General features: G+C 52.5%; 2 protein-coding genes across 7 annotated transcripts; both read left to right on the top strand.

Moving 5' to 3' along the window:
• The first annotated feature begins 1 nt into the window (after position 1).
• LOC128819482 (FYN-binding protein 1-like) lies at positions 2–10,601 on the top strand. 6 transcript variants are annotated; one of them, XM_053999679.1, is made up of 9 exons: positions 2–522; positions 2,558–2,737; positions 4,380–5,061; positions 6,548–6,620; positions 6,997–7,109; positions 7,416–7,470; positions 8,125–9,318; positions 9,430–9,464; positions 9,920–10,601. In XM_053999679.1, the coding sequence occupies exons 2-7, from the start codon at positions 2,735–2,737 to the stop codon at positions 8,147–8,149; spliced, it is 951 nt and encodes a 316-aa protein (XP_053855654.1). In that variant the 5' UTR covers positions 2–522; positions 2,558–2,734; the 3' UTR covers positions 8,150–9,318; positions 9,430–9,464; positions 9,920–10,601. The 6 variants fall into 6 exon arrangements, with proteins under 6 accessions (XP_053855654.1, XP_053855655.1, XP_053855656.1 ...); XM_053999680.1 differs by having other exon boundaries at positions 8,125–8,876; XM_053999681.1 differs by having other exon boundaries at positions 7,416–7,578; positions 7,750–9,464.
• Positions 10,602–11,356: 755 nt separating this feature from the next.
• Positions 11,357–25,414, top strand: LOC128819445 (excitatory amino acid transporter 5-like). The gene is made up of 11 exons (XM_053999594.1): positions 11,357–11,533; positions 13,669–13,748; positions 16,416–16,628; positions 17,309–17,351; positions 18,112–18,334; positions 21,286–21,385; positions 21,589–21,822; positions 23,318–23,512; positions 24,140–24,274; positions 25,071–25,170; positions 25,277–25,414. The coding sequence occupies exons 1-11, from the start codon at positions 11,357–11,359 to the stop codon at positions 25,412–25,414; spliced, it is 1,638 nt and encodes a 545-aa protein (XP_053855569.1).
• The last annotated feature ends 1,381 nt before the right edge of the window (positions 25,415–26,795 follow it).

The following is a 26,795-nucleotide window of genomic DNA, read 5'->3' on the forward strand; positions in this document are numbered from 1 at the left end:
CCCGCCCGAGCGCTGCGCCTGCGCGGGGCCGGCGCTCCGTGGGCCCTCGCTGCAGCCTCGGCCGGGCCCCGCCGCGCGGACGGCCCCGAGCACGGCCCCTGCTCCTCCCCTTCAGGCCACACAGCGACTCCATCCCGTCCCCAAACACGGCCCCTCATCCTCCCCTTCACCACGTCCCCGAACACAGCCCCCGCGGCCCCATCGCTGTCCTCCCCACAGATGGCCCTCAGTGCCTCCCTGCCACCCCCGTGCCCCAGCTCGGCTCTCGGGCCTCCCTCTCCCCACGGACAGGGACGTGCCCTCCCCTTTGCGGCGGCAGCAGCAGCGGGGCAGGTGGGAGGTGGCCGTCACTGCCGTCTGCCCGTCCTGTGCCCCAGAGTCAGCTCCCCGTGGGTCCAGTGTGGACCTCCCAGCATCGCCTCTCCATCCCATCTCCAGCTGGTAGGATCAAGCCCTCCAGTGTTCTCCAGGGCACCCACCGCCCTCCACAGGACCCCCAGGAGCACCTCCCTTGGCGAACAGGTGCCTGCCTGCCTGCCCCAGCCTTCCCCATGTCCTCAAATTCTGTCTTACCCTTAAACTGTCTGCAGGCAGGAGCCACCGCGGGCACTGCTGGTGGGACACCGTCCCAAAGGGCTGCAGGGACACGCCAGTCCTGGAGCAGGGACACCAGCACCAACCAGCAGGCCAGAGCACCCCTGCCAGGGTTTCAGACCATTCCTGCCTCAGAGGCAGTGAACAGTGGCACCAGGCCAGCTAGGCACTCTGATGGCTTGACGCAGCACCCTGCTGTGCAGAGCTTCCCCTTGCTTCCCAGAGGAATTAGGCTCTTCAGCAGAGCTCATGTCCCACCTGAAGAGCCTAAATCCAGGAACCCATAAGCCCTCACCCAGCTTTTCCATGCTCCCGCAGAGCTCAGCTGTGCACCCTCTGCACCTCCCCACTCTGCAAGTCCTGTGCAGCTTTTAGACCTGACCTGCAGAGGAATCCTGGGCCACCATTGGACAAGGGCATTGCCCACCCTCCTGCTCCCATCCCCTTGCATCCCGCAGTCAGTTCCCAAATCTGGGGCTCTCCTTTATGGCCAGCAGGACTTGGTGGGCGGCAAGTGTCAAAGAGCAGCAGTGCCAAACTAGCAGTGTACCAAGAGCTGCTCCTCCTCCTCTTTCTCCTCCTTGTCGTGGTTTGACATGGAAGTGAATTTTTTCCAGGAAGTTGGGTCAAACCAATCAGTGGTCAGGTTTGGATACTGGCACCTGGAGTGACCACTGAAAGTATGGACATGCCTCTGAGAACACAGGGGGTTAAAAGCAAGAACTCCCAGGAGAACTGTCTCTTTGGTTCCGGTCTTCAGAGAGTGCAGACTCTCCCCTGCCCAGCCTCAGGCTGGGAGGGGGAGGGGAAGCCATGCGGCCTTGTCCAGGTAGGCCGAGGGGGCTGAAGGTCTGGAACCGAGCCAGCTCCTGTGGACGGAAGGGTGGAGAGAAGCGGAGATGCCTTTGTCCCCCCCTCAGAGAGAAAGAGACAGAGAGCCTGATGGCACCTGGAGATTTGCCGGCAGAGGAGAAGGAGGGGGGGGGGATGTCCAGCGTGGGAGACGGAACACCTGACCGAGATATCAGCTGTCCAGGGAGTCTGAACGTTTAACCCTTTCCAGGAAATGAGGGTTTTTTAAAAGTATTACCCCTCCTTGATTTCTAGTGGAAGAGAGATAGTCCGGGACCTGAAATGTTAGAAGAAGAAATATTTAGGTGGGAGAAGATGATGAAGTAGCTTTTGGCTGGACTTTTCTTGTTAGCCATAGACTGAACCAAAATCTCCTGCAACAGAGACTGCATTTTAGGGGGATGCAGTGGTGACCCAGGGAGACCTGTTTCAGCTTCGAGCAGCACAGGAGTGGCAAGAACCAAAGAAAGCTGAGGAGGGAATGGTGATACCCTCTGTCTTCGGGAAGAAGGTGAGTCCTGTTTTTTAGACCCCTCGGCCCCAGGGGAAAATGGGGGGGACTGTAGTCCCAGGATGAGAAACTGAACTGTTGTATCTTTGGGTCCGTGGCAAAGCATCCTTAAAGGAGCCCTATGAGCAGTCTGTCCATGCACGGTGGTGAGAGCACTGTGACATGGAATGGAGAGTGTCACACTGGCAGATTTTTTTTTTCCGGGCAGTTGCCATGTGTGACAGGGAAACACAGGGTGGCAACTGTGTTTCCTGGGGGGTCTGTGGTGCAAGAGAGACTTCTCTCTCCCTTGATAGTTTGAGTATGGATTACCTGAAGGGTAGTAATTTGATCAGGAATCCCGGGTGATGTTTCATGGCTGGGTGTTTTTGGAAATAGGAGGAGGAGGGGTGGTTTAAAAGGTCTTCATCCTGGATTTAGTTTATGTGTTTTCTGTATTAGTAGTAGTTTAATAAAGTTTTTTTTCCCTTTGTTATTAAGCTTGGGCCTGCTCTGCTCTGTTCCTGATAACATCTCACAGCATTTATTTAGAAAAAGTGCATTTTCATGGGGACGCTGGCATTGCGCCAGTGTCCAACCATGACACTCCTCCTTGTGCAGTCTCACCAGGTCTCATCAGGCAAAAGCAACTTCCTGGTGTTGCACACAGCTCCTCACCAGCTGTTAGGAAGGAGCTTCTGGTTTCAAGGGAGGGGGCCTCAGAGAGGCTTGTCCAGAATGCTTCAGGTGGTCTTCAGCAAAGAGGTGAGCACACAGGAAAGCATCCACTGATGGAAGATGGTGAGTAAGAACCAGATCTGGGCTTTAGTGGACATGGGGATGGGACACTGGGAGCCATATGTCCTGGTTGGAAGGGTTTGAGGATGTCCTTGTGAGGGGCTGAATCTGGCCAACACCCTCACTCCTCCTGAAAGGCAAAGTCCTCCTGTACATCGGAGCAGGATGGAGCTTCAAAGGTCTCTGACCAGTTTCTGGGCTTGGAGGGAGGTTTGCTGGGTGAATTTAGGCTGAATATAAACATATGTGAAAGGAGGAGGCCACACTCCCACCGAGTCCAGGAGAGCCCCCACCAACACAGAATGGATTGGAAAAGCTGGAACTCATCATAGTGATGGCAGTGCTGTACATCCAAGGGCTCTGAGCAAGTCCCAGCTCATGGAACAGGCCCAAAACTGATCATTACAAACCACCAAATCATTCAGGTGTCAAAAATCCCAACAGCATGTTTGGGAATTTGGAAAACATTGCTTTTTTCACTAAGTTGAGTGAAAGCCCCAGTGATGGTATACAGGAAATGGCACATTCATGCTGCTTCAGCACTGCTATACCAAGTGTGCGTTTGAGGGTTTATCAGGAAAACTGGGATGTTTGCCTGGGGAACTTGCACTTTTGTAAGTCTGTATATATACATTTGATCAGTTATGTCTAAAAATATTGCATCAGCTTCTCTCCATAGCAGCCTTTCCTTTGTGAAAATAAAATTTATGCAATGGCAAACCCAAACTGAAATCCCAGAAGGATAAAAACTCCAAAAACAAAGCGTACAGCTCCAGCGAAGCAACCGGCTACAGTGCAAAGGGACACTGTGGTCTGGGGACAGGGGCGTGGAAGAAAGCTGGGGAGGGTAAGGTGTTCCCTCCCCTCTCACAAGGTCCACCTGAGAAGATTAGGAAAAAATGTAGCCCCGTCTCATAGCTTTGTGCCATACCTCCAACCTGGCAGTCTTCTTCCAAGAGCTGTTCACAGCCCCCTCCTGGCAGTGTTTCTCTGGAGGCTCTAGAGAAAGGTGAGATTCAGTCACTGAGGAAGCTAAGGGCAGCTCTCTGCTGGAGCAGATGTGTCCTGGTTCGTGTGTGCACAGTGTGAACCACACAGGAAAGACACATGTCAGACAAGTAGGGCAGTCTGCTGCCTCTTGGCCTTGTTTTTTCTGCATGCAGGCTTTCGTGGGATGAATCTCAGCAGTGCCATCCCAGCTTTTCCTCCAGGGAGGGATCCAATGTCCCTGTGTGGTCTCCCTCACCAATTCATCATGGAAAACAGGACCAGGGCAAGGCAGGTTGCTCCCATCTGAGCTCTGGGGAATCTCTGGATCTCAGATTCTGCCCTCAGGAGCTTTGCTACTACCACCCAGTTCCCCTGCTTTGATGGTCCTTGGTAGTGGACAGAGGGTGGATCAGACCAAAAGACTCCATGAAAGGTTTCCTGGATGCCCTCATGGTGAGGTAACCTGATCCCAGTTTGGTGCAGCCCCGTGTTGTTTTCTCAGATATATTCAGGACCTTTTTGAGCAAAGACCTCATTTTGTGGAGAAGACTTAGTGTGAGACCATGTTGAAGGAATACCACATTCCCCAGGGGGAATTTTGACTCATTTTCCTCCGTGGTGTTTTAACTGGAACTGTTTTTCTTAATGGTTGCAGATGTATCTGGAGGGGAGAGACGCCATGGTGAGGCACCTTCGGGCAAAGTTCCAACAGAACAGGAAAGAACCTCCCACCGTGGGTGGCTGGCCACAGAGTCACCCTGCAGCCTCTCATGGACCAGAGCCAGGACAGACCTCTGTCATGGCCTCCAAGGGTGATCCTCTTCAGGAGGCTCCCTGGAGCAGGAGGGACTGCAACAGGCCCTCTCCACCTCACAGTACAGGTCAGAGTATGGGACAGCATTCACCTCATTCTGCCTGCGAGACCCCGGCACGAATGGTGTGTCAGAAGAAGGGGACGGCTCCAGGTGCCAACTTCCACCCAGTGCCTGCAAAGCCGGGAGGAGATGTGTTGAACAAGAAGGTGGAAGCTAGCTCTGATCCTCCCCACAGGAAGCCAGCCCAACAGACATGGCCACCTGCCAAAGACAAGGGGGCTCCAGTGGTTCTTGCCAAAGGTGCAGCTGCTGCAGCCCCCCTGCTTGCTGTGGGAAGCCCCCAAAGGACACAGCACCCAGCTCTGCCCCGGAGGAAGCCTTTGCCACATGTCAGGGCACTGGGAGTGAAGCCAGGCAAGCCCCGGCACCCTTCTGATGTGGATTTGGCAAAGTTCAGAGCAGCTGCACATCCTGGGAAATCCATCTGTCCTGCCACAGAACCACCAAGGAGTGCTCAGCTGGGTATGGCCAGGCATAGGAAGGTCCCTCAGGGAAGGGAGTTGCTCATTCAGGAAGGAAGAACTCCCCAGTTAGAGCCTGCAGCTCCTGGGAGATGGAAATACTGGGAGGGCTTATGGAGAGGTGGGGGCTTGTATTACTAAAGGGGCTTTTATAGGCAACAGCATGAGGGTGAAAATGAGAGAGAAGGAGGGCAGGTGAAGAAATAAAGTGCCCTGTCCCTGGCTGGGCACAAGTTTCCATCTCTGGAGTGTTCATAGGAAGTAAGGTTGCAGTAAGTAACATGAGAGATATTGCCAAACTGGAGTGAGCCCAAGGTGGCTGAGGACTGGAGCACATGGAGAAGGAAAGGCTGAGACCCTGGCTTGTTCAGCTGGGGAAGAAGGGGAGATCTCACTGCCCACAGCTACCTAACGGGGAGAAGATGGGGCCAATCTCTTCCCAGAGGTGCCCAGGGGCAGGCCTGGGGGTGATGGGCATGACCAGTAGGGGAGGTATCAGTCACACACTGCCCCACCACGCTCCGCAGTGGCCTTCCAGAGCTAGGCCACTGTGGTGGTTTCTCACAGTTGCTGTTCCGCTAATCCACACTACAGGTGATGAAAGCTGTTCCAAATACCATTTCTTGCTCTGTTTCTCTAACCATGAGAGTAGACTTCCCTTCCTTTCCTTAAGAGAACTGAAAAATTGAGCTGACCTATGTTATAATTAAAAGGTTATCAGGACTGGCCACGCTGTTGTGCTGGGAGATTCTCACATGACTAGCTACAAGTATTTATTTGTCTCATGGGTCCTGAGGCAAGCTGCAACATCTAGAGTCACACCTTGCCTTGATTTGATAATTTTTGTTAATTTTTAGGGCAATCTTATGATTTTTAGGACCAAGCATCTGATTGTGTATTACTTGATACCGTAAACCAGTAGAGATTTGATGTTGTACTCAGGTCTTTGTGCCCATTCTTAGTTGGTCTGGTTGACCAGTCTGGAGACAAGGCTTGTGATACAAATAAGGGCATGTTAGCAGAGGTGTGGTCATGCTGGCAATCCTAAAAGGGGCAGCAGTATGTTCTGGTTGATGATGCTCCTGAGCACGTGGACATATCCAGGACTTGCCTTGACTATGTACATATCTGAAATTTAAGGGTTTTCCAGATTCATGATACCTGTTTTGGCGTCTTCCCCTCTCCTTCCGTCATTTGTCCAGAAAGAAAGTAACATTAGAAATATACAAATGGAAAAATACGTATTCAAGGTCCTCAGTGATGAACCTGATGAGCTGTGCACCGGTGTACTGGAAAAAAATCCCTAAATGGGCTATGGAGTAAAAAACTCCTTGCTCTATCAAGATGTGTAGTCAGTTTTATCTCCCCACCTCCCCCTGCACTAAATCCAGCCCGGAATGGCTCTGCCCTCAGGGTGGCTGATAGACCTGAGGAGAAAATATGAAATAATCCCTCCCTGCTCCCTCCTGTTCTGTTGTTTGTCACAGGTCACCTGCAACCAGGCTGTGCTGCTTCAGTGCCTGCACGGTTTCCACTGCAGGATGCTCCGAGTGGCATGGGGTAAGGACTGAGGCAGCACTGCTATTCCAGGCTGTGCCAAGCCACCTGGAAGGGCACGAGATGTGACAGCAAGAGGATGTTTGGGTTTTCCCAGCCTGCTGCTGGAGCCTAGGGTGTGGAAGCAGGTCCCACAGTGTGAAGTGTGACAAGCTGCCTTGGGGCTACGTTACCTCACTGTGGCCATTACACCCTGCTGTCCATCCACATCCAGCTGTGTGAGGAGCTGCTGGCACAGGGCACGGAGCTGCTGTCCAGCTCTGGCCCAGAGCCAGGGCCAGTCCATGGCCAGCTCACCCTCGTCCTGGCAGCCCCGATTCTGCCTTCAGCCCCCAGTGCCATCAGCAGCACTTGCTAACCGTGCTCTGCCTCGCTGCAGGGATGAAGATGAGATATACGATGATGTTGAGCCTGTTGAGCTGGCCAGGAAAAGCCCAGGCCTTCTGCTGCCTTCTGTGTCCCAGCTGCCAGTGTATCCCTGCCCCAGAGGAAGTGAGTACAGGAGGAGCTTGGATGCTGTTTGGGGTGAGACCTGCAGCTCCGAGAGCTGCGAGGCCCCAGTGAGCCATGGGCAGCGGCAGGGCCTGTGCTAAGCCTGCTGCTCCCCCACACAGGAGGGCAGCGGGTTCCTCTTGTAAATGGGCACAGGAAACCCTGATCCCCCCACACTTGGGGGCAAACTCAGGATTTGGTCCCAGGAGAAGAGAGCTCTTGCTGCTCTTTGTATCCTGTTTTAGCAAGTGTTTACACCTCACAGCAGCCTCATGGCAGCACCTCTCCCGGGGTTTGGTTTTACAGGTGGAAATGCTGGCCGAGCCTCTAATAGGGTTACCCTGCTGGCAGCTACACAGAGGTAACGGGGTTTTTTTACTCTTTCTAAGGGTCCCAAAATGGCCAGGGCTCCTTGCTGTTCTGACAAAGTTGCTGCTTTAATGGTTTCTGCTGGACTTGCAATAGGAAGGTCTGTAGTGAAGAGCACAAGCTGCAGGCTGTACACCTTGCCCTGAGAGCCTCCACAGCCCCAGGGCTGGCACAGGGAAATGCAATGGGGAGCAGCTGGCAGGGAGAAGGGGATGGGAGGGAGAAGAGCATGGGATCATCTGAACCTTCCCATGGCTTTCAATGGCTGCAGAGAATCCCAGGTCTCCCAGAAGATGAAGACCATGACACTCAAGGCATGCAAGAAGGAAGAGAAGATGGACAGGGAGTTTCAGAAGAAATTCAAGGTGAGTGAGCAGCAGCGAGTGATCACTTTTCCCTTTGAGCTTCTTCTCCCCTTCTGGGAAGGGTGCAGTGCAATGGCAGAAAGGAGCTGTGCAGCACAGGCACCAGTGATACCCAGATCACACCCTGCCTTGTTCCCCCAGATCACACCTGCCCTATTCCCCCAGGTCAGACCAGTCCCACAGACCCTTTGGCCAGAGAGGAATCTGTTTTTTTTCAAGGAGGGAGAGTGGTCAGACCTGCCTGACTCAACTCCCCATGGGCACTGCTGTTTGTGTTTCAGTTCAAAGGCAGCATCAATGTCCTGACTCAGATGATGGTCGACCCTGCAGCGACAGAGAAGAGGGGCAGAGCGAAGAACCTGCCACTGAGACGGGGAGAAATCCTTGATGTCATTCAGTTTACAAATCAGGAGAAAATCCTCTGCCGGAACAGCCAGAGGAGGTGTAAGTCTGGAGGGTGATGGGCCTTGCCCACAGCAAGGAGCACAGCACAGTTTTGGGAAGAAGCTTCTTCATGCAAACACCCCCTGACAGACCTCTTGACAGATCTCTACCTGATAGACAGATCTGACAGGTACCCTGCTACCTTGAGAAGGTTCCCACTTTTCTCTGCACAAATGTCCTGCTCTTCCTTCCACTCAACAGCAGCATTTCTGCTGTGAGCTGGGCTTATCCTTTCCCTCTGCTAAAAGCTTTTGCAGTCCTTGAAGCCTCCAGATGGAATGGGCTGCAGATCCCTCAGGCAGAGGGGAAGGGATCAGGCTCTTCCCTGCCAGCTGCCATTCAGCCTGGCAGGCTCCTTCCTGACACTGCCCAGAGCAGGTTCCTCCTGAGGGTCCAGCTCATCTGCCCAGAGCTGGATTCCTCCTTGTCCCAGCTCTTTCTGGGAACATGAGGTGTTGCTAAACCCTGGGCAGGGGCAGGTGCAGGTGCTGGGGTGATTCCTGCTCATGCCCTGGTTCCCAGCACAACCTGACATGTTTTTCTTCACTGTTGCAGATGACTACGTGCCCCGGGCCACAATGCTGCCTCTGTGAGTACCTTTCCCAGCCCCTTATCTCTACTCCATGAGCTGCAACAACTGTTCCATGAGTGGCCAGTACCAAACTAGTCCTGGCTGACAACTCAAAACTACCCAGCTCAGGCTGTGACCATAAGCCTAACACCAGCAGTTCCCCCTGGGTTGGAATCTGCCAATACTGGTGTCAGGAGAGATTCTGTCGCTGGGGCACTGGAAGCACTCTCCAGGCTGTGGTCCCTCATGTGGGACCTGCCCAGACATTGCTCAGAGGCTGCTGCTGGGACAGGATGAGGGTGCAGCCCCTCTGCAGGGCCAGATCTGCAGCTCCTGGCAGCCTGGGATGAGGCCACCATCCTGAGAGGGGCCAAAGTCATCCTAACCCCACTCCAGATGGTCCCAGCCATGCAGGGAGAGCACAGCACTGAGAGGGTGGAACACCAGCGACCACAGACAGGTCAGGAGGAGCTGAGACAGACACAGCAGCAGGAGCTGGCCCTTCAGGGTTGGGAGGTGGTGGAACATGGGACACCACACTACCCACAGCACCCCATCTTTGTCCTTGCAGGGACACTGACATCTATGATGACGTTGAAATTTATGGTAGGTGCACAGAACTGCTGCCATACCCCTTCAGTGGCCACAGTGACCACCACACCAAGCACCAGGATTCCCCTCCTCTTGACCCTTTGCTGTTTTGCTGCCTTCCCTCTCTCTCTTCCCTCTGTGTAATTCCTCTTCCTCTCCCTGAGGTTTCCTTTACTTACTCACAGTTCCCTAAAAGTCTTCATGTTTCTCTGTTCCCAGCTATTTGGGCTTTTCTGCACCCTGTTCTCAGCTTGCTCCCTCCACTCGCTGCCAGCCCCAGGGCCCCTTCAATGTCCTTTGAGGTGTCCCTGATCCCCCAGACAACTCAGATTTCCCTTTCCTAAGTAGTTGCTATCTCCTGACATGCAAACTCCATCCCTGGCTGGCAGTTGGCTCTGAAGATGGAGCTGAAGAGAGACAACTGTATTTCAGCTCTGCTCACAGGCACACACTTTATCTAATTCTGGCAGGCTGAGCTAACCACGCTGAGGCCAAAGGCACAAGACAGCACCACAGAGACCTCCCCAAGAGCTGAAACATGAACAGCACCAGACACCAGGCTCCTTTTGTGAAGGAGCTCTGCTTCCTCTGAGACAGACTGCAAAACCACCTTTTTCTGTCCCTGCCAGAGCAGAACAGTAGCATGGCTGCTCAGCATCTGGGGCTGCACAGATCCTGTCCCATGGGGCAGGGGGCCCCAGATCCTCGAGTCACACCATCACCATAGCTCTGTTTTGTCTGTGTAAAATTATAGCAATGGTTCAAGAGGGTTTTATGGCCCTTTTTTTTCTTTTGGGGGGTGGGGAGAGAGGGGTGAAATCAGGCCAATAAAGATTTTGATATTTTCCTATTCCCAGAGCATCTTTAGCCTGGGACCCACCTGCCCTTTCTGCACCACACTCTGGCCTTAGTGGTACTCCTTGTGGATATTCTCAGCTCAGTCAGATAGAAAGAGAAAAGGGTTTTCTAACCAGGCAAGAGCCTGGAAAGCAGTTGGGAAAGAATGTAAATAATTCTCTAATCTATCTTGTTGTTCACATTGTTTATAGATATGTTCTGCCTCTGTGCATCATTCACTGCACACCAATGGTGTGGGATGTTTTTACTCTAAGACCAATGAAATTAGTCTTCTCGATGTTCTCTATATATAGAGGGGTGCATTTGAAATAAATCAGTTCATTTTCTTTGCCTTCTGATCTGGAGTTTTCTGTTCCCATCCTGCTCAACGGTGTCAACTCCTGGCCTGAACCACAAGCAAACTGGACAGAGAAATACTCTAAAATATCATGAATTATGGACCAGGTGCTCCAGCAGCATCTCATGGCCTTGGGGCAGCTTTCCTGGAGAGCTGGCAGGAGGTTGGATCCGTTGAGGCAGGTATTTGTGTGGGGACATTCAGCATCACGTGTTGGTGCCTTGGGCTGTGTCTGCAGATGCCATGGGAAGTTCTCTCATTCACTGAGAAAGTTTCCCTTGGCAGACCCTGCCCATGAAGGCCTCACAGATGGGGGCAGGATCGGGCTGCACTCACAGCCAGTGGGGAGCACAAATCTAGTGCAGGACCCAGATCTGGTGGCAAATTGGATCCAGAACAGTGAGAAGTTCTGGGGCTGAGTCCCTGCTCTCAGTCTGCACACTGGCCCCCATCCCAGGGGCTGGAGGGTTAAACTGGGAGGGTTCAGCACCTCACGGCGGGATGCCAAGCCCAGATTAACCAGTTGAAGACGTCACTTTCCATTATGGGAAAGGCTCCCAAATATCCCTGAAGCTTTTGGTTCTGGGGATTAACCACCAGCACACTCAGCTCCTGGCACAGAGCAGGGGTCCACTGGTGCCACGGGACCCACGGCCATGAGTGGGGCTGGGAGCTGCTCCCAGGGGCATCATCTGGGCGGCTGAGGACGACCATGTGGGAGTGGGTCAGAAGAGCTGTGCTGCACTCGCTGTCCACGGCCCTCCTGCGCGTCTGGAAGTGGGTACGAGCTTTTTGGTACAAAAATGGCCTCTTGACTCTCTCGATGCTGTCGGTTGTCACCGGATGCCTCCTGGGGTTCCTGCTGCGGGCGCTGGAGCTGACAGACCTGGTAAGCCTGGCTGGGATAGTGATGGGAGTGAGGGGGATGGAGTAGGGCAGGGGGCAAGCCCTGGTTCCACTAAGGGTCCCAGATGGGCACAGCCCCAAAAGCAAAGGTACCTGTCCAAGAAAACCACCTCAAGGCAGGTTTCTGCCCATGGCTTTTTTCTGTTTTCTCTTTTTCCTTTTTTTCTCCAAGAAGGTGCCAACAAATGCCCAAGCTATAGGACAAACCCTACCTCCCTCCAATGAGAGTGGGGAGCTCTGGGTTGGACCCCATGGGGCTGCAGGAGTTTGAGTTGGGATGAGGATGGGAAAGGGGGGAATGTTTACTCAGGGGCTATATGCTCAGTAAACAGGCTCCCCCCAACACCACCAGCAGCATTGGGATCTGAGGGATGGGGTCCAGGGGATGGGGTTTGAGGGATGGGGTCCAAAGGATGGGGTCCTCCCATTAGTCTCCCCAGCTGTGTGCAATCAAAGCACATTTCTATGCTCTGGAGAGGACTCAGTAAATAAATAGAGGGCTGGTGGGAAGCCTGGAAGGCTTTGAGGAGTCACCTTCCTTTGAGGAGCCTTGGAGACAAAGACATTGGAGAAAACGCCGGAAAAAGGCACAACTGGCTCGGCCCTTTCCAGGAGCATCGCGCTGTGAAACGGCCCGAGCTGAGATCTCTGACTTGGGGCAGCTGGGCCACGGCTCAGCCCCGATCCTCAGCCAGGCTGCTGAGCCCAGGAGGGGGAATGCTGCTCTGGGAGAGCTCAGCTGATGCTGGAACATCCCTGTGTTGCCCACTAGGATTTAGCAAAGTCTTGTCATTTCAATTAGGCCCTTCAGCATCAGCACAGCAGGGATGATCTCGTTACTTAATTGAAGCTGGGTGTAATCTCCCTGCTTCCCAGTGCACACACCCCTGAGAGCCCAGCAGCCACCCACGCTGGACATGAGGCTGGCAGAGTCTTGGGGTTCCAGCCCCTTGTCCTGCCATGCATCAAGTTTATCCATCCTCTGCTCCAGCCCATCCTGCCCTGTTGCCACAGCTCTTCTGTGGGCCTGACAGCCACTGGAGACTGTCCCCACTAGAGACTTTTGTCACAAAATCTGGAGGAGAGCTGGAGAGGTAGCCAGTCCCTGCTTTCTTTCTTGCAATGGGAAAGTGTCACAAAGCTGAGAGACCCCCTGGCACAGAGATGATGTTCAGATCTGGCATTAGCCCTTGCGCCCAGCTGGGCCCATCACAGCTGCGCTCCCTGGGGACATCAGCCATGTCCAGGTCACACACTGGGACAGTGCAGGGACAGCACAGGGGAGCAATTGAACAGCTGCCTTGGCACCTCTCAAAGCCCCAGCATGAGGTGGTGGCTTCTTGTCTTGGAGCCAACTCAGATCCCTCCCTGACACCTCTACAGTGGCACAATGAAATAGGGGGATCAGGGATGGATGGATGGATGGATGGATGGATGGATGGATGGATGGATGGATGGATGGTGGGTAGAGATAGGGATAGAGGCAAGAGGGAGATGCTGACCAGGCTGCTGGTCCCACAGACCCCTCACTCTCCCCTTGGTCATGGCTGTGGGATCCAGACTTTGGGGGATGTCTCTGCAGCCCTTCCCCATGTCCATGTGAGGGGGTGGAGAGATGCCATGGCACCAAAGTTGTCCCATGGATAGGCCAGACACCTGGGCTCTCCCTGAGCTCGCCTTTTCCATCTGCAGCCACAAGATAATTCCCACCTTTTGTTGCTGCCAACAGCTTTAGGGCACTTTTGCCCCAAATCAGATGCAGCCAAGCCTCTGCTCCCTGATAATGAGTGCAGTGGCTTTTGGGAGGAGCCAGTGGTGGGGCCATATGGACCATTCCCTAGAAGGCTACAGAACCAAGAATGTTTTTGGGAGGGGACCAACCCCACATGCTCCTCCCTTGTTTACAGCCAGGTTTGCCATGGGGTCAGTATTCCCCATCCCTGAGCCAACTCCCAGTAAGGGACAGCAGAGAAATGGCATCATGGAGTGCCTCAAGGAGTGGCTGCCAGTTCAGAACCAAGCTCAGAGCTGGGTCTGGTTGGGAAAAAGGCAGATTGATCAAGTTTGAGCCCTCAACCCATAATCATTTACCTGACACATGCTCTGCTCTATGTGCAGGAGAAGCAGTATTTTTCCTTTCCTGGAGAGCTCCTCATGAGGATGCTGAAGATGCTGATCCTGCCCTTGATCACCTCCAGGTAAGACATCACCTTCTGCTCTAAAGCGCCATCTTTCCATCACATTGAAAAGATCACCCTGCGACCCCCCATTGAGAAGATAACCCCAAAACTGCACAGGGTGAGAATAATCCTGGCTCCAAGCAGCTGGCAGTCAAGCAGATGGCTTGGTGTCCATCAAACCCATGATTAGCCAGCAACAGTCGAGGACAAATCCTCACCCAGATTTGGTAGGCACTTGCACCCATCTCAGATACCTGCACTGGCTGGGGTATTTCACTTCTTTTGGGCAGCTGTTGATGCCAGGACCATCTCTGGGCTGTTTAACCTCAAAGCAGATTCTTTTAGAGGGATTTGAGAAAGTTCAGTTAAAAAATCATAAGCATTCCCCAGTGCTGTGTCTGTGTTTGCAAATCCTCATTTTATTGGCCCATACAGACTTAGAAATAAGGAACAGAGCCAGCAGTCCTACTGGGATCTAAGCAAGTTCTTGAAAACCTTGTATGGATTAACACATTGCAAACAATATTGGCACATGTTGGCATGTGCTCATCAGACACAGACAAGATCAAGTCCTTGTTCCCTCGAGGGTGTGTCTTTTCTCCATTGTTTGTCAAGAGTTTTCTTGTTGTCCCATTTGCCTTTGGTTTATTTCTGAGAATAGAGTGGTCTCTATCCTGGCCACACTTGACTTGTTGAGTACCAGCCCTTGTAGAGAGGTCTGTACCTCACATCCCTCCCTGAGGTGCTGAGGGTTTCCCTTTGCTTTCAGCCCTCCCTGCAGCTCAGTTGCTGAGTGGTCTCCTCTGATCACTTTGCTGTCTGTGGGTGCAGGGTCGGCAGAGGCCTCCTGGGAGTTTTCTTTCATGTTGGATTGAACCAGGTGAATGATGGTGAAATGTTGTCTTCCCTCTAAGCACCATCCCAGACAGGACTTGGTGTGCTCTGGGGATGGAGCTCTGGAGATCCCCAAGCCCCAAACTGGAAAGCACCACCTATGCCAATGTTGCTTTTTGGGACTCTCTTGAATTTCCAAGGCCCTTCTCCTCCTGGACGTATGGCTGCTGAATGGGATCCATGGGCTGACCACCACCTCAGGCACCCTGTGTGTCCCCAAGGTTGGCACTGACCCTTGCAGCCTTCAATTATGTCCTGCCTCAGGGTCAGGCCTTGGCTGGGTTCTGCAGGGGCTCAGTGTGGGTCTGTATGCATGGGGGGCACACTGCAGCTCCCAAACACTCACATTTCATAGAAACTTGGAATATCCAGAGCTGGAAGGGACCCACAAGGATCATCAGCCCAGCCCTGTCCCTGCACAGCCACCCCAACAACCCCACCCTGAGCATCCCTGAGAGCGCTGGCCAAACGCTCCTGGAGCTCTGGCAGCCTCGGGGCCGGGACCATTCCCTGGGGAGCCTGGGCAGTGCCAGCAGCCTCGGGGGGAAGAACCTTTCCCTGAGCTCCATGCCAAGCCCTGGCACAGCTCCAGCCCTTCCTGGCCTCCTGTCCCTGGCCCAGAGCAGAGCTCAGCCCCTGCCCCTCTGCCTCCCCTCGGGAGGAGCTGCAGCCCCTGAGGAGCCTCCCCTCAGTCTCCTGTGCTGCAGCTGAACGAGCCAAGTGCCCTCAGCCGCTCCTCAGCCCCTTCCCCAGCTCCGTGTCCCTCCTTGGGACACTCTCCAACAGCTTTGGGTCCTTCTGACCTTGTGGTGCCCAAAGTGCCCCCAGCACTGGAGGTGAGGCTGCCCCAGTGCAGAGCAGAGTGGGACAATCCCTCCCTGGGCCTGGTGCCCCCAGGACAGGGTGGCCCTTTGGGCTGCCAGGACACAGCGGTGACTCAGATCCAACTTGCCACTGACCAGGACCCCCAGGTCCCTTCCCACGGCGCTGCTCTCCAGCCTCTCATTCCCAGTCTGTCCCTGCATCCAGGGCTGCCCCATCCCAGGGCAGAATCCAACACTTGCCCTTGTTAAACATCACACGGCTGGGGATTTCCCAATCCTCACATTTGTCAGGGTCTCTCTGTGGGGCCTCTCTGTCCTTGAGAATGTCAGCAGTTCCTCCCAAGTGAGTGGTCTCAGCAAACCCAGTCCTGTACCCAACTTGTCCCCAACACCAGCACTGCTTCTCCCTGCTGGGGCAGCCTGTAATGCTCTCTCTATTTTTAGCCCAGTTTTGCTGAGAAGTAGCGTATGGATTACTTCTTAGGAAAGCTTACATGTGCATGAAATCTGAACCTGCAGGCCTCTCCTGGGGGTATGGGGTCCATCTCCACCAGGTTTTTATGAACCTTGCTGGTACCTTCCTTTGCTCCTCAGAATGACACACAGCAGTGGCACAAGGTGATGGAGATATAACAGTATCTCATGAAAAAGGGCAGCATCAGTTATTCAACATAAAATTACAGTACAAACATAAACTTCTTAACCCTCACAGAAAACACAGCCAGACCTTGAGAAGGGGCTTGGAGGTGTCTCCCGCCCTTCACAGCTCAGCTTGGGTTGTCACAAGCTCATCCTGGGTGTGAGATCCTGTGGGCACTAGCAGAGGAATGTGCAAGAGCTCAGTGATGCCCTTAGGCTTTGGTTTAAAAAAACTATGGAAACCCCTCCCAACTTGGAGATTTTGCCCATCAGGTGCATCTTGTGCAGTTTGGGGAGCAGGCAGTGACCACTCTGTTCTGTGCTGCAGCCTCATGTCTGGGCTGGCCACCATGGACTCCAAGGCCTGCGGGAAGATGGGGGTGATCACCATCACCTACTACCTTTGGACAACCTTCATGGCAGTGACCGTGGGGATCATCCTCGTGGTCAGCATCCATCCTGGTGCAGCTGCCCAGAAGGACAACTACTCCGTGCGGAAAGTGGTGCTCAGCTCTGCCGACGCATTACTGGATTTGATCAGGTGTGTCACAGGAATTCAGCAGAGCCAAGGTTGTGATAACAAAATCTTCCCAGAAGGTTCTGAGATCCCAGAAGACCCTGAGATCTTAAGGGGAACAGGAGAACCGCTGGCCAGGTGCTGGTACCTCCAAGCCCAGAAATGAACCCAGCGTTCATTTCTCCCCACCCATGCCCCTCTGGCCACTCTGACACTGCTCTCCCAAAGCCATCAGCAAAGAGATGCACTGCAGCAGAGATCAGACAGAGTCGTGTTCCCTGCAAGGTTTGGATTCTCCTCTGCAGCCCGAGCTGGGCCATGCCAAGCCCAGAGCTGGCGCAAGCTGGGTTAAGGCAGTGGATGGGGTTACCTGGGGAGGGGTTGCAGCAAATACCCAGGGGCTGGGGGAGAAGCTCCATTTCTGGGTCTACTGGATCGACTGGAACAGGCTCTGAGCAGGGGGCTGCAGATGGCAGATGTCTATCCCAGGCTCAGGCTTTCCACCAAACCCACTTACACATGGTTCTCAGTCCTGCTTTGCATTCACCTTCCAGCCTTTCTTTGCTCTCAGCTTGCACAGCTGTCATAAGCCGTTGTTGGCTTTCATGTCCTCTTGTGGGCATTGTGCCCACCAGAAATGCTTCCCAGGATGCTCCCTATGCTCTCATAACTCACTTTAACCCTGTGTCATTGGTCTCTTACAGAAACATGTTTCCTTCTAACCTGGTTGAAGCTTCGTTCCAGCAGGTGAGTTCACCTGACCCCTCTGTGTGCAGCCAGGATGGTGCTCAGCTCCACACGGAGCTGCCTCTTTGCCCACCCACAGCCTGGACAGGAGCCCCTTCCCTTCCCTGAGTTTCCCCTTCCCCTCCTCTGCATCCCCCCACACTCACCCAGGGCAGGCAGCTGAAGGTAGGAGGGTGCTGGGCTGGGCACAAGCTCACAGGGACCCCCGTGCCTGCCCTCTGCCTGCGGGGCTCTGTGAGGGAGCAGCACACATCCCTCAGATCCCGCTCCTGTGCAGTGTCTTTTTAATCCCTGGGGAGTGGCGGCCGCGGGGGTGGGCCGGCAGCAGGCAGGGAAAGGGACACAAAGAAGGGACGCCTGAGGGAAGGTAGAGTGGTCAAAGGGGACAGACGGAGTGGCCAGGTAGGCTGGAAGGACAGAGAACACAAGCAAACTCCTGGCATTGGGAAGGCATCGGTAAAGCTCTCAGGAGGAGCGATGGAGGGACACAGGGACCCCAGCGCTGTGCTGGCATCCCGCAGGGACCCGGGTCACTAACACACGAGTCTGCTCTGCAGCCTTAGCTGAGGACGGTCTGCAGCCAACAGCAACAGCTCCCCTTGCCTGACTCTCACTCCTTGTTTCCAGCCTTTTACTGCCTGGAAACCAAACCTTTAAGCTCCAGGAGCACCCAGCCTAGGGCGGCTTGGCCTCCATGTTGAGAGCAGGATGGAGCTTATGCCAGCAGCACACTAACCTCCCACCTCTGCTTCTGTTCCAGTACCGAACTGTTCTTGTCCCGGTGGTGAAGTCTCCTGATTTTCCAAAGATCCCAGGAAAACCTGTCAATTTTATTTACTTTGCACCTGATGACAAAAACCCTGAAATCCATCGGCCTGTGTTCCTTGAGCTGACACCATCACCCGAGATGACCTACAGGACCCTGGCTGGGACCAGCAATGAGATGAATGTCCTGGGCATTGTCATCTTCTCAGCAACCATAGGTACCTGCTCCTCCACGGGCTGGGGCAGCCCAGTGTGCCACTGCTGCAGTCACCACGCTTTACAGAGTGAAAGATGTGGGACAAGGTTCCTTTAGCTTCAATTGCCCCAGTCCCTGGAAACTGAGCCCAGCACAGAGCTTGTGCCAAGGCCCCTGTCAGCACCACCTGTGGTGGAGCTCACTAAAGCTGTAGACATGGGGAAGGCTGTTTTTATTATCTTCACACATACAGCCGTACTTCCTTCACAGCCCACGTGCGGGTCCTGAGGGTTTTCAAACCATTACATAAAATGGGGATTCCTTTTAATGAAGTCTGAAGTGAGGTGCAATTTTGCAGAGGCTGCCTGGGATACAGCTCACCACAAAGCCCCAAACCCTTCATGCTGAGTGTTCAGCCCCTGAGCAGGCAGGATGTCACAGCAGGGTCAGATTTGGCGCTATTACAAATATATGAGGATTCCCAACAGGACTTTCTGAAGGAGGTAGGGCAGCATCCTGCACTGAACAGCTTGCAGTCCTGTGTGGAAAAGGTTCTTGGCAGCAATTTTGGGAAGGAAGAAGGAGCAGAGGTTGGGGAGAGACACGTGCAAGAGAGGAGGTTTAAAGGGGAGAAAGTCACTGAAGGGAGGAACTCGAAGGTGCCTCAAAGCGTAAGAGGACACAGATGCAAGGCTGAGGGAAAAAGGGAGGAAGGAGGGATCGGGAAGGAAAAAGAGTAGGAGGCAGTGAGATGCGCATGGTGGCAGGATTACGAGTAGATTAAGAGGTGAGGGCAAGGAGCTTGAACTTTGTGTATAAGGAACCAAAAAGCCAATTAGAGGATTTGAGGCATGGAGGCAGCACAGCCAGCACAGCACCAGAGTGCGCTGGACTGCAGTCAGAGCCACAAGGAGCAGCCAGTTCCAAATGTGAGACCTCAGAGGAGGTGGCCACAGGGAGACTGGGCAGAGGCAGAGCCACTGGCAGATCCCTACAGCCAGAGAAATGTCTCTGGCAATCTCCTATCCCAGCAACCAACAGCCTCTATGCACCTTGGACACCCAGGAAAGCTGCTGAGCTGCTGCCCACAGGACACGTGCCCCCTCCAGCCCTGCCAAACCTGTAAGGAGAAGCTGCTTTTCTCTTCTAAGATGACACTCCACAACCCCTCCAGCGTGGGAGTGGGATCAGCCAGAGTTAGGAGGCAGTGGGAGATCACCTGAGCCAGCCCCAGCCACCACCTGCACTTCCCATGTTTGCCCAGGATTAGAGCTCCACAAAGCCACAGACTGGCACAGCATCACCTGCACCAGGCACAGGCAGCTTGATAAAGGGCATTCAGACACCCACAGGGGCTTTCCTTATGAGGAGAGGCTGAACTGAGTTTGCCTGGCAGAAAACAGGAGAGGGACAGGCAGGGCACCAGAGCCCCATGCCTTGGGAAATAGGGATCACCTCCTCCACACAGCAAGGTGCGGGGACAGGTGGAAGCCGGTTGAGCTCTCAGCACAGTGCATTTGTGTCCAGCACCAGAACTAGGCAGGTCGTGGGGCTGAGACCAAGGCATCCATGCAGCACCCACTGGGTACCCAGAGTGACTTTGCTGTGAGGGGTGACCCCACACAGCTACCCCAGCTCTGACAGTTCTTCACTGTCCCTGAGGGCCCCTGTGTTGCTTTTGAAACCCACGAGAGGGCAGAGCTTTCAAGATCCTTGCAGGAACCTGTTCACTTGGGCCATGTCTCCCGTATCAGCTCTGTAGGACTTGAAGAGAAATTACTTTCTTCCAAAGCAGCTGTTGTGGCTACCAAATACTGGATGAATGTCCACAGAGCTGAGATTTAAACATGCAAAGCCTTGTCTCATTTCTGGCAAATGTGACCCCATCTCATCTCTCTTTTGAGCAAGGCAAGAGATCCAACCACCAGCCAAGGGCCTCTTGGAGTCCTCAACCCTGAAGACTGAAGAGGGATAAGCAGGACAAGATCCTGTCTATATTCTTTTCCAAGATAAAACAGGCACCTGCATAGTGCTTCAAAATTAATTTTAGCCAACACAGGAAGAAGGACTTGCACCAAGCTGGAAACAAGATGGGCAAATGCTCAAAGGTTCCTTTTCCCTTTGCTTGATGGGTTCCTGGAAAGCCTTCCAGCCAGTGAAAGCAATGGGGTTTAGCACTGGCAGACAGGACAGCACCATAACCCTTCCAACCATACAAACCATAGCCTGTATTTCTGCTCTAGTGTTCCTTCAACAGAAAATTAGGCCAGATTAGGTTAATGCACCAACATCAAAGGAAAAATACAGACTTAGGAGAGAAGGCTTAATGCCTGTATCTAAGCAACTCACTCAGATCCTTCCTGACATCACACTGTACAGCCACAGGTGTTGTCACCACCATGGCGCAGCCTCTGAGCCACCAACACTGCATAGCCCAGCCCATGAGGGAACTGGGCATGGGACCGGAGCACTGCTCAGTCCCTGTGGCAGCCAAGGCCCCTTTCACTCCACAGCAGGGCAGGGATGCAGCACAGCATCACATCCTCAGCTACAGAGAGCCCTACCACACCTTATCCTTAAAAGAATTCCATTTTTATTTTAGAGTTCATTATTCTTGTATTATCAAATAGCAATCCAGATATCCACCTAATCCAGCTAATCCACAGTTTATCCACCCCAGGAAATGACTCTTCCAGCACTGAGCAGCACTGAAGTTTATCTGTTTTCTGTGCAAGGAAGAGTCCAAATCCTGGATTTGGGTCTGGTGGGGCTTTGTGAGAAAAGGCCAGATGCTTGTGTTTGCTTGGAACAGAGAATGGCTCTGACTTGTAAGAGCACACTGCAACCAGTACTAAATCAAGTTTTGCCTGGTGACCCCCATTCTGTGGCCACCAGACCCTCAAGACACTTAGCCTGTCAGGTGCTGCTCCCGTGGTGCTCCCAAGTAAAGTAACCTCCTGTGCTTGCTTGCAGGACTTCTCCTGGGAAAAATGGGTGAACGAGGAGCCCCGCTGGTTAACGTGTGCCAGTGTCTGAACGAAGCAGTTATGAAAATTGTCTCGATGGCCGTTTGGTAAAACTGGTTTTGATTGATTGATTGATTTTCTTTCCTTCTATCTAATGGCAATGCCAGTCACGTGTCTGCAAGTGTCTGTTGTGAGCACTGAATTTGTTTTTGTACAACTGTACTGCACAGTACCAAACACTGCCATTTCTAACCTGCAGTGCTATAGTGATTGCTGCACCCTCATAATTTTTTATGCTTATTTTTCGCAGGTACTTCCCCTTTGGCATTGTATTTCTCATAGCTGGAAAGATCTTGGAGATGGAAGATCCATCGGTTATTGGACAGAAGCTGGGACTGTATGTCATTACAGTCGTGTCAGGGCTCGCCTTCCATGGAATCATCCTCTTACCTCTGCTTTTTGTGCTCATCACCAAGAAAAACCCCTTTGCTTTTATTCAGGGGATACTGCAAGCCTTGCTGATCGCCTTAGCTACATCCTCCAGGTAGGAAAACATGGCTGGAACCTGCGGCTACTGCAGAGCAGGGATCTGGTTTAGCAAGGGAGACATGGCTGTGTCTGGCCAGGTGAGCTCTGGGGAGACAGGTAACTCAAAAGAAAACTATGCTCCAGCACTGTTTGAAATGGGAATGCTCCTGGTTTTAGGAGGAAGCAGATGCTTGGCCCTGCCCTGGTTGGCCAACCTGGGCGGCTCGTGGTGCTCTTCTACTCAGCCTCTCCCAGGGTTTTCCCAGAGCAAACCAGCAATGTTTTTGTGTGTGTGTGCACACTTCATTAGATTGCTGCAGTTTTCTTCCCATTAATTCAAACTAGGACTGTTGTAGGTGCAGGTTCATAACCCTATAAACTGCATAGGGTTATGAACCTGGAGTTTAATTGAAAATGCCAAAAGCTCTTCAGAACACTTTACTGACAATCTAAAATCAACTACAGTGTATCCCAAGTTCATCCATAGAAAAATCTTGCCTACTTTGAAAATATTTTAATCATTTTATATTTATCTATTCTATTTTCATTTAAATACATACCTTGTAACAATGAAAAAAACTTCACACTATAAACTACTATCCTTTCCAGAAGACACACAAATTCAAACATTTTCCTGGAGCACATTTGACCAGGCAAAGGGTTTTTCTGGCATCTCTGTTGCTTCTTCACATAATCCCAAAAATACCACCTGGACTCTGCCTCCCTTCCCCAATGCCCACTGCTGCAATTGTTGCTTCTGCAACTCTTTATAACCTGGTTTCCTCCTGAACCTGGATCTCCAGCTCTGTCTCCATAAGGCTTCTTCTCCCTCTACTCTGCAGCCAGCTAAGGGAGGGAGAACTGACATAGGGAGAACGCCCTGCTCCTTGTCCCAGCCCCATCACTCTGCATCCAGAGCCCTTCCCAAACACAGTCTCCAGCTCCCAGAGTCTGTTGCAATCCCATGGACTTCTTTTCTGTGGTTTCCTTTCTTCAACCTGTTCTTCTTCCTCCATTCCTCATCCCGGTTCCTGTGGGACAGTTGTCATCTTCATGCTAGACAGAAACAAGAGAGAGGTCAGGGTTGCAGAAGCTGAGGCAGGAATCCCTCATGGAGGAGACAGGGGGAGGTGAGGACAACAAGGGTCTGGCTGCACCCCAATGCAGGAGTGCTGGCACAAACTGTCTCATGCCCCAGGAGGTGCTGCAGGATTAACATGGGCACCAGGGATGGTCAAGAGAGCTGCAGCCATGGCACACAGGTGGTTAAAGTAGTGCCTGCAGCCACTGAAATGACATTCTGACATTTTCTCTCTCAGCCTGCAGCTCACTTGGCTGATAATGTCTATTCCCCAGGTGGTGAAAGCTGAAGAAACTTTCACTGCTACAGCAATTTGTGCCACACGGCGGCATCCACCCGCAGGAGGGCTGGAATTTCTGTCCCATCACACTGACTCCAGCTTATAAAGCTCAACACAAACAGCAATTACTGCTCGTTTCTTGTCCTGCAGCTCAGCCACCCTGCCCATCACCCTCAAGTGTCTCCTGGAGAACAACGGCATTGACAGGCGCGTGGCGCGCTTCGTGCTCCCCGTCGGGGCCACCATCAACATGGACGGCACCGCGCTCTACGAGGCTGTTGCTGCCATCTTCATCGCCCAGGTCAACGAGTATGAACTGGATTTGGGACAAATTATAACTATAAGGTAAAAGTTTCTCTGCAGCAGCCAGATTATTTCTCTCTATTCCTATTTATGGACATTAGGACAACCTCTTGCATTTTTCCTGTTTGCAGAGATCTTGTTAATACACAGAGTGACCTTTGCTGGCAAGCTGAGGAGCAGGGGAGGGAGCAGCATGTCCCAGTCCCTGTGCTGTGTGCCAGGGAAAGCTGGGCTGGCTCTGTGCCCCCGAATCTGCTGCAAGTCAAGGACTTTGCCTGTAGGGAAAAGCCTAGCTGCACAGACATGTGGCTGGAGCAGGTCAGCACTGCAGGGCTGAGCACAGAAGGATTTGTGCAGGTGTCATTTACTCCCTTTCAGGAATGGGATATTCTCATTTTATAAGCAGGGAAATAAAGCGTGTAACTAAATAATAATTAAGTACATTTGCAAATATTTAGTAATTTTAATGAGGAAGTCCCTACCCTGAAGGGAGGGGGGAGCACAGAGCACCCACTGCCAGCCCCTGTTGTGTGCAGGGGAATTTGTGATAGCACCTGGGAGCAGGAAGGTGGAGGAAGTCAGATCCAATCCAGTCCTTCCACAGAGCAATAACTTACTTTGCCATGCAAACACGCTAGTTTGAATTGCACAACCACCTTCTCTTTGCAGCATCACGGCCTCGGCAGCCAGCATTGGGGCCGCTGGGATCCCACAGTCCGGGCTCGTCACCATGGTCATCGTGCTCACCTCCGTGGGGCTGCCCACCGAGGACATCACCCTCATCATCGCCGTTGACTGGGCTCTGTAAGTGCTCTCCAGGCCACTGCTGTGGGCAGTGCTCCGTGTCAATTCACGGTGATGTATCTTCATCTTGATGGATGAAACCAGACTGCTCTCAAGACAGAAACTGATGCTGGATTATTGTCACAGACAAATAAACTCACAGCTTGTGAAATGTGACATTCTAAAGTACTATGACAAAACTGAAGTGAGTCATTAGGTGAGAAACCACAGAGCAGATGCTGAGTTAGGGAAGTGGCATGCGGGTGACTGGTTTGTACTTTCCAGCCCCCTGGGGAAAAGAGGGAACAGTGCCAAGTATCAAGGCTGCTTTTCTCTTTCCCTCCCCCTTTTCTCTTTCCCCCAACAAAGGACGGTTAACACACCACCAGTTCAACCTTTCAGCATCACAGGGTATCCAGCACTGCTGGTACCTTCTAATAATGTGAGAGGTGCCTGGGTATACAAGACAGGAGGACCAGTGGCTGGATCTACAGAATTTCTCCTCGAGAGGCATCTCAAGGAGTTTATAACTTGCTGAGGCAGCTCTCCCTGCACTTAGCACAACAGTGCCTGTCCCAGTTTGGGAGGAGGCACTGGCAGGTCTCTGCACTGCTCACACAGACAGGGTGAGATGCTGCCCCAGCACGGGGCTCACATAGGGACCGTTTTCTCTCTGCACCTCCAAAACCAACACAGCACTTGGCAACACCAGTGGGAGGGAACATTCAGGCTGGGGGCTGACGTGTTCCAAAGCCATCAACACCCCGGGCACACTGGCTGTGGCAACCCCCTGCATCCTGGCGCTGTCTCCCCGCAGGGACCGACTGCGAACGATGACCAATGTCCTCGGTGACGCGCTGGCTGCTGGCATCATCGCTCACGTCTGCGAGAAGGACTTTGCCCCAAAGCCCCCCCCAGTATGTGCGGCATGGTGGGAGGACAGGGAGCCATGGGACATGGCAGGACAGGCACAAGGTACCTGCTCACTCCAGAAATTAAAACTCTGCTCTTTGCTTTTTGCAGCAAAACCCAGTGAGCAACACAGACAAGTTTCCTTCTGCAGAGACCTCACACCTGCATCCCAAAGACAATGGGATTGAAATTACTCAAGAAACCCTGCTGGATCAGACTGGAGTTCACTATAACATCTGCCAGGTGTAGATAACAGCATTCCTGCTCCCAGAAATGGCATCTTGGTGCTAAACACTGACATTGTGAGTGTCGCATATGGATGCTCTGCAAGATAAAGGCCTTACTTGGCACAAAAAGTGGGAAAATCCTCTCTTACCCTTTGAAGACCGTGGGATTCCCAGCAGGCACCCAAAGAGCATGGCTCTGCCACCGGGGCAGGGAGCCAGCTCCCCCCTGCGCCTGAGGACACAGCTGGAAGCTCGCTGCCCTGTCTTAAATGGCTGGGTTTGAAGGATTTGTAACTCCCATTTTTCCAAGCTCACCTAATTTTGAAAGCTAGGGAGGTGAGCAGGTGTTAGCAGACTGCATTTGGGGAGAATGCTGTAGGGATGGGACATAACACTGAACCCTCTGGCCAGCAGCTCTTCCCTGGAGGCCAGGCTGTGCTCCAGAAGCTTTTGTTTTCCTTATTATAGAGATTATTTTTTTAATCAGTGCTTTTTATTTTACTACTGCATTCTCATCTAGAAACTAAGATTAAGTGAATTTTTGTCTAGAGCTCAAAATCCAAGTTGGACATAACTGGATTTCCCAGCTGTCAGGTTACAGACAGGATGGCTGAGCTGTTGCATTCTCTCAGGGACAGTGGGATCCACTGGCTGGAAGGAAGGAAGTCCCAGCTGTACACGTGTTTCTACAGCTGTTTTATTACAGATAACTAATTAACCAGGCCCAATTACAACTGTGTTGATTTTCCCAGCTAAGGACCTGTCCCCAAGCTCAAATTCCAATTACAGCCTTAAAATCCAGGCTTCCCAGAGCAGCCTTCTACACAAAAGCCTTTTATACCAACAATTCATGTCAGTGAATTAATTTGTCTCTCAAAATGTCAGCTCATCCCTTTTCTCCTTCTTGATCTTTCCTGACACAGAATTGGGAATCGTAACACAGCTCAGACCCCCACTCACATCACTGAACTGTTCTCCAACTGTACATAAAGAAAACATTTTCTGTGCAGAATTTCCAGCTGAAGTCAGAGGTTGTAAAAAATTTTCTAATTTAGAAGAAGTATTCATTCCAGTTTTGCCAAATGAAAAGCAGAAACTATTAAATATCATAAACCAGCTTTTGCACAAAAATGGTCTTCTTTTAACTTACAAAAGCCTTCACGTAATTAGAATCCTGGGAAACATAAGCTTGAGACACTGCTGCTAACTTTGGCCTTTTTCACCCTTTCTCCTTGGTAAGGTTAATTAATTCCTTCTTAAACATTACAGCCCAATTACTCTTCAAGGAGCAGTCAAATCATTCGCAAACCCAAAATAATCACATTTCAAATCAATCTCTGCAGCTTCCCCAGACATCCCTCCCTCCTTCCCGTATCATTTATGATCACCTTGATGCTGGTTCA

The sequence above is a fragment of the Vidua macroura genome, chromosome 26 (genome assembly GCF_024509145.1).
Source record: "Vidua macroura isolate BioBank_ID:100142 chromosome 26, ASM2450914v1, whole genome shotgun sequence".
Classification (NCBI taxonomy): Eukaryota; Metazoa; Chordata; class Aves; order Passeriformes; family Viduidae; genus Vidua; species Vidua macroura.

Bases quoted from the DNA above. Each gene is read 5' to 3' on its own strand.
- LOC128819482 (XM_053999678.1), top strand. The intron at 5,062-6,547 runs GTATGGCCAGGC...TGTTTGTCACAG, and splicing joins ACCAAGGAGTGCTCAGCTGG to GTCACCTGCAACCAGGCTGT. The intron at 7,471-8,124 runs GTAACGGGGTTT...TTTGTGTTTCAG, and splicing joins CTGCTGGCAGCTACACAGAG to TTCAAAGGCAGCATCAATGT.
- LOC128819445 (XM_053999594.1), top strand. From the start codon at position 11,357: ATGTGGGAGTGGGTCAGAAGAGCTGTGCTGCACTCGCTGTCCACGGCC. The intron at 16,629-17,308 runs GTGTGTCACAGG...GGTCTCTTACAG, and splicing joins GCATTACTGGATTTGATCAG to AAACATGTTTCCTTCTAACC. The intron at 24,275-25,070 runs GTAAGTGCTCTC...GTCTCCCCGCAG, and splicing joins ATCGCCGTTGACTGGGCTCT to GGACCGACTGCGAACGATGA.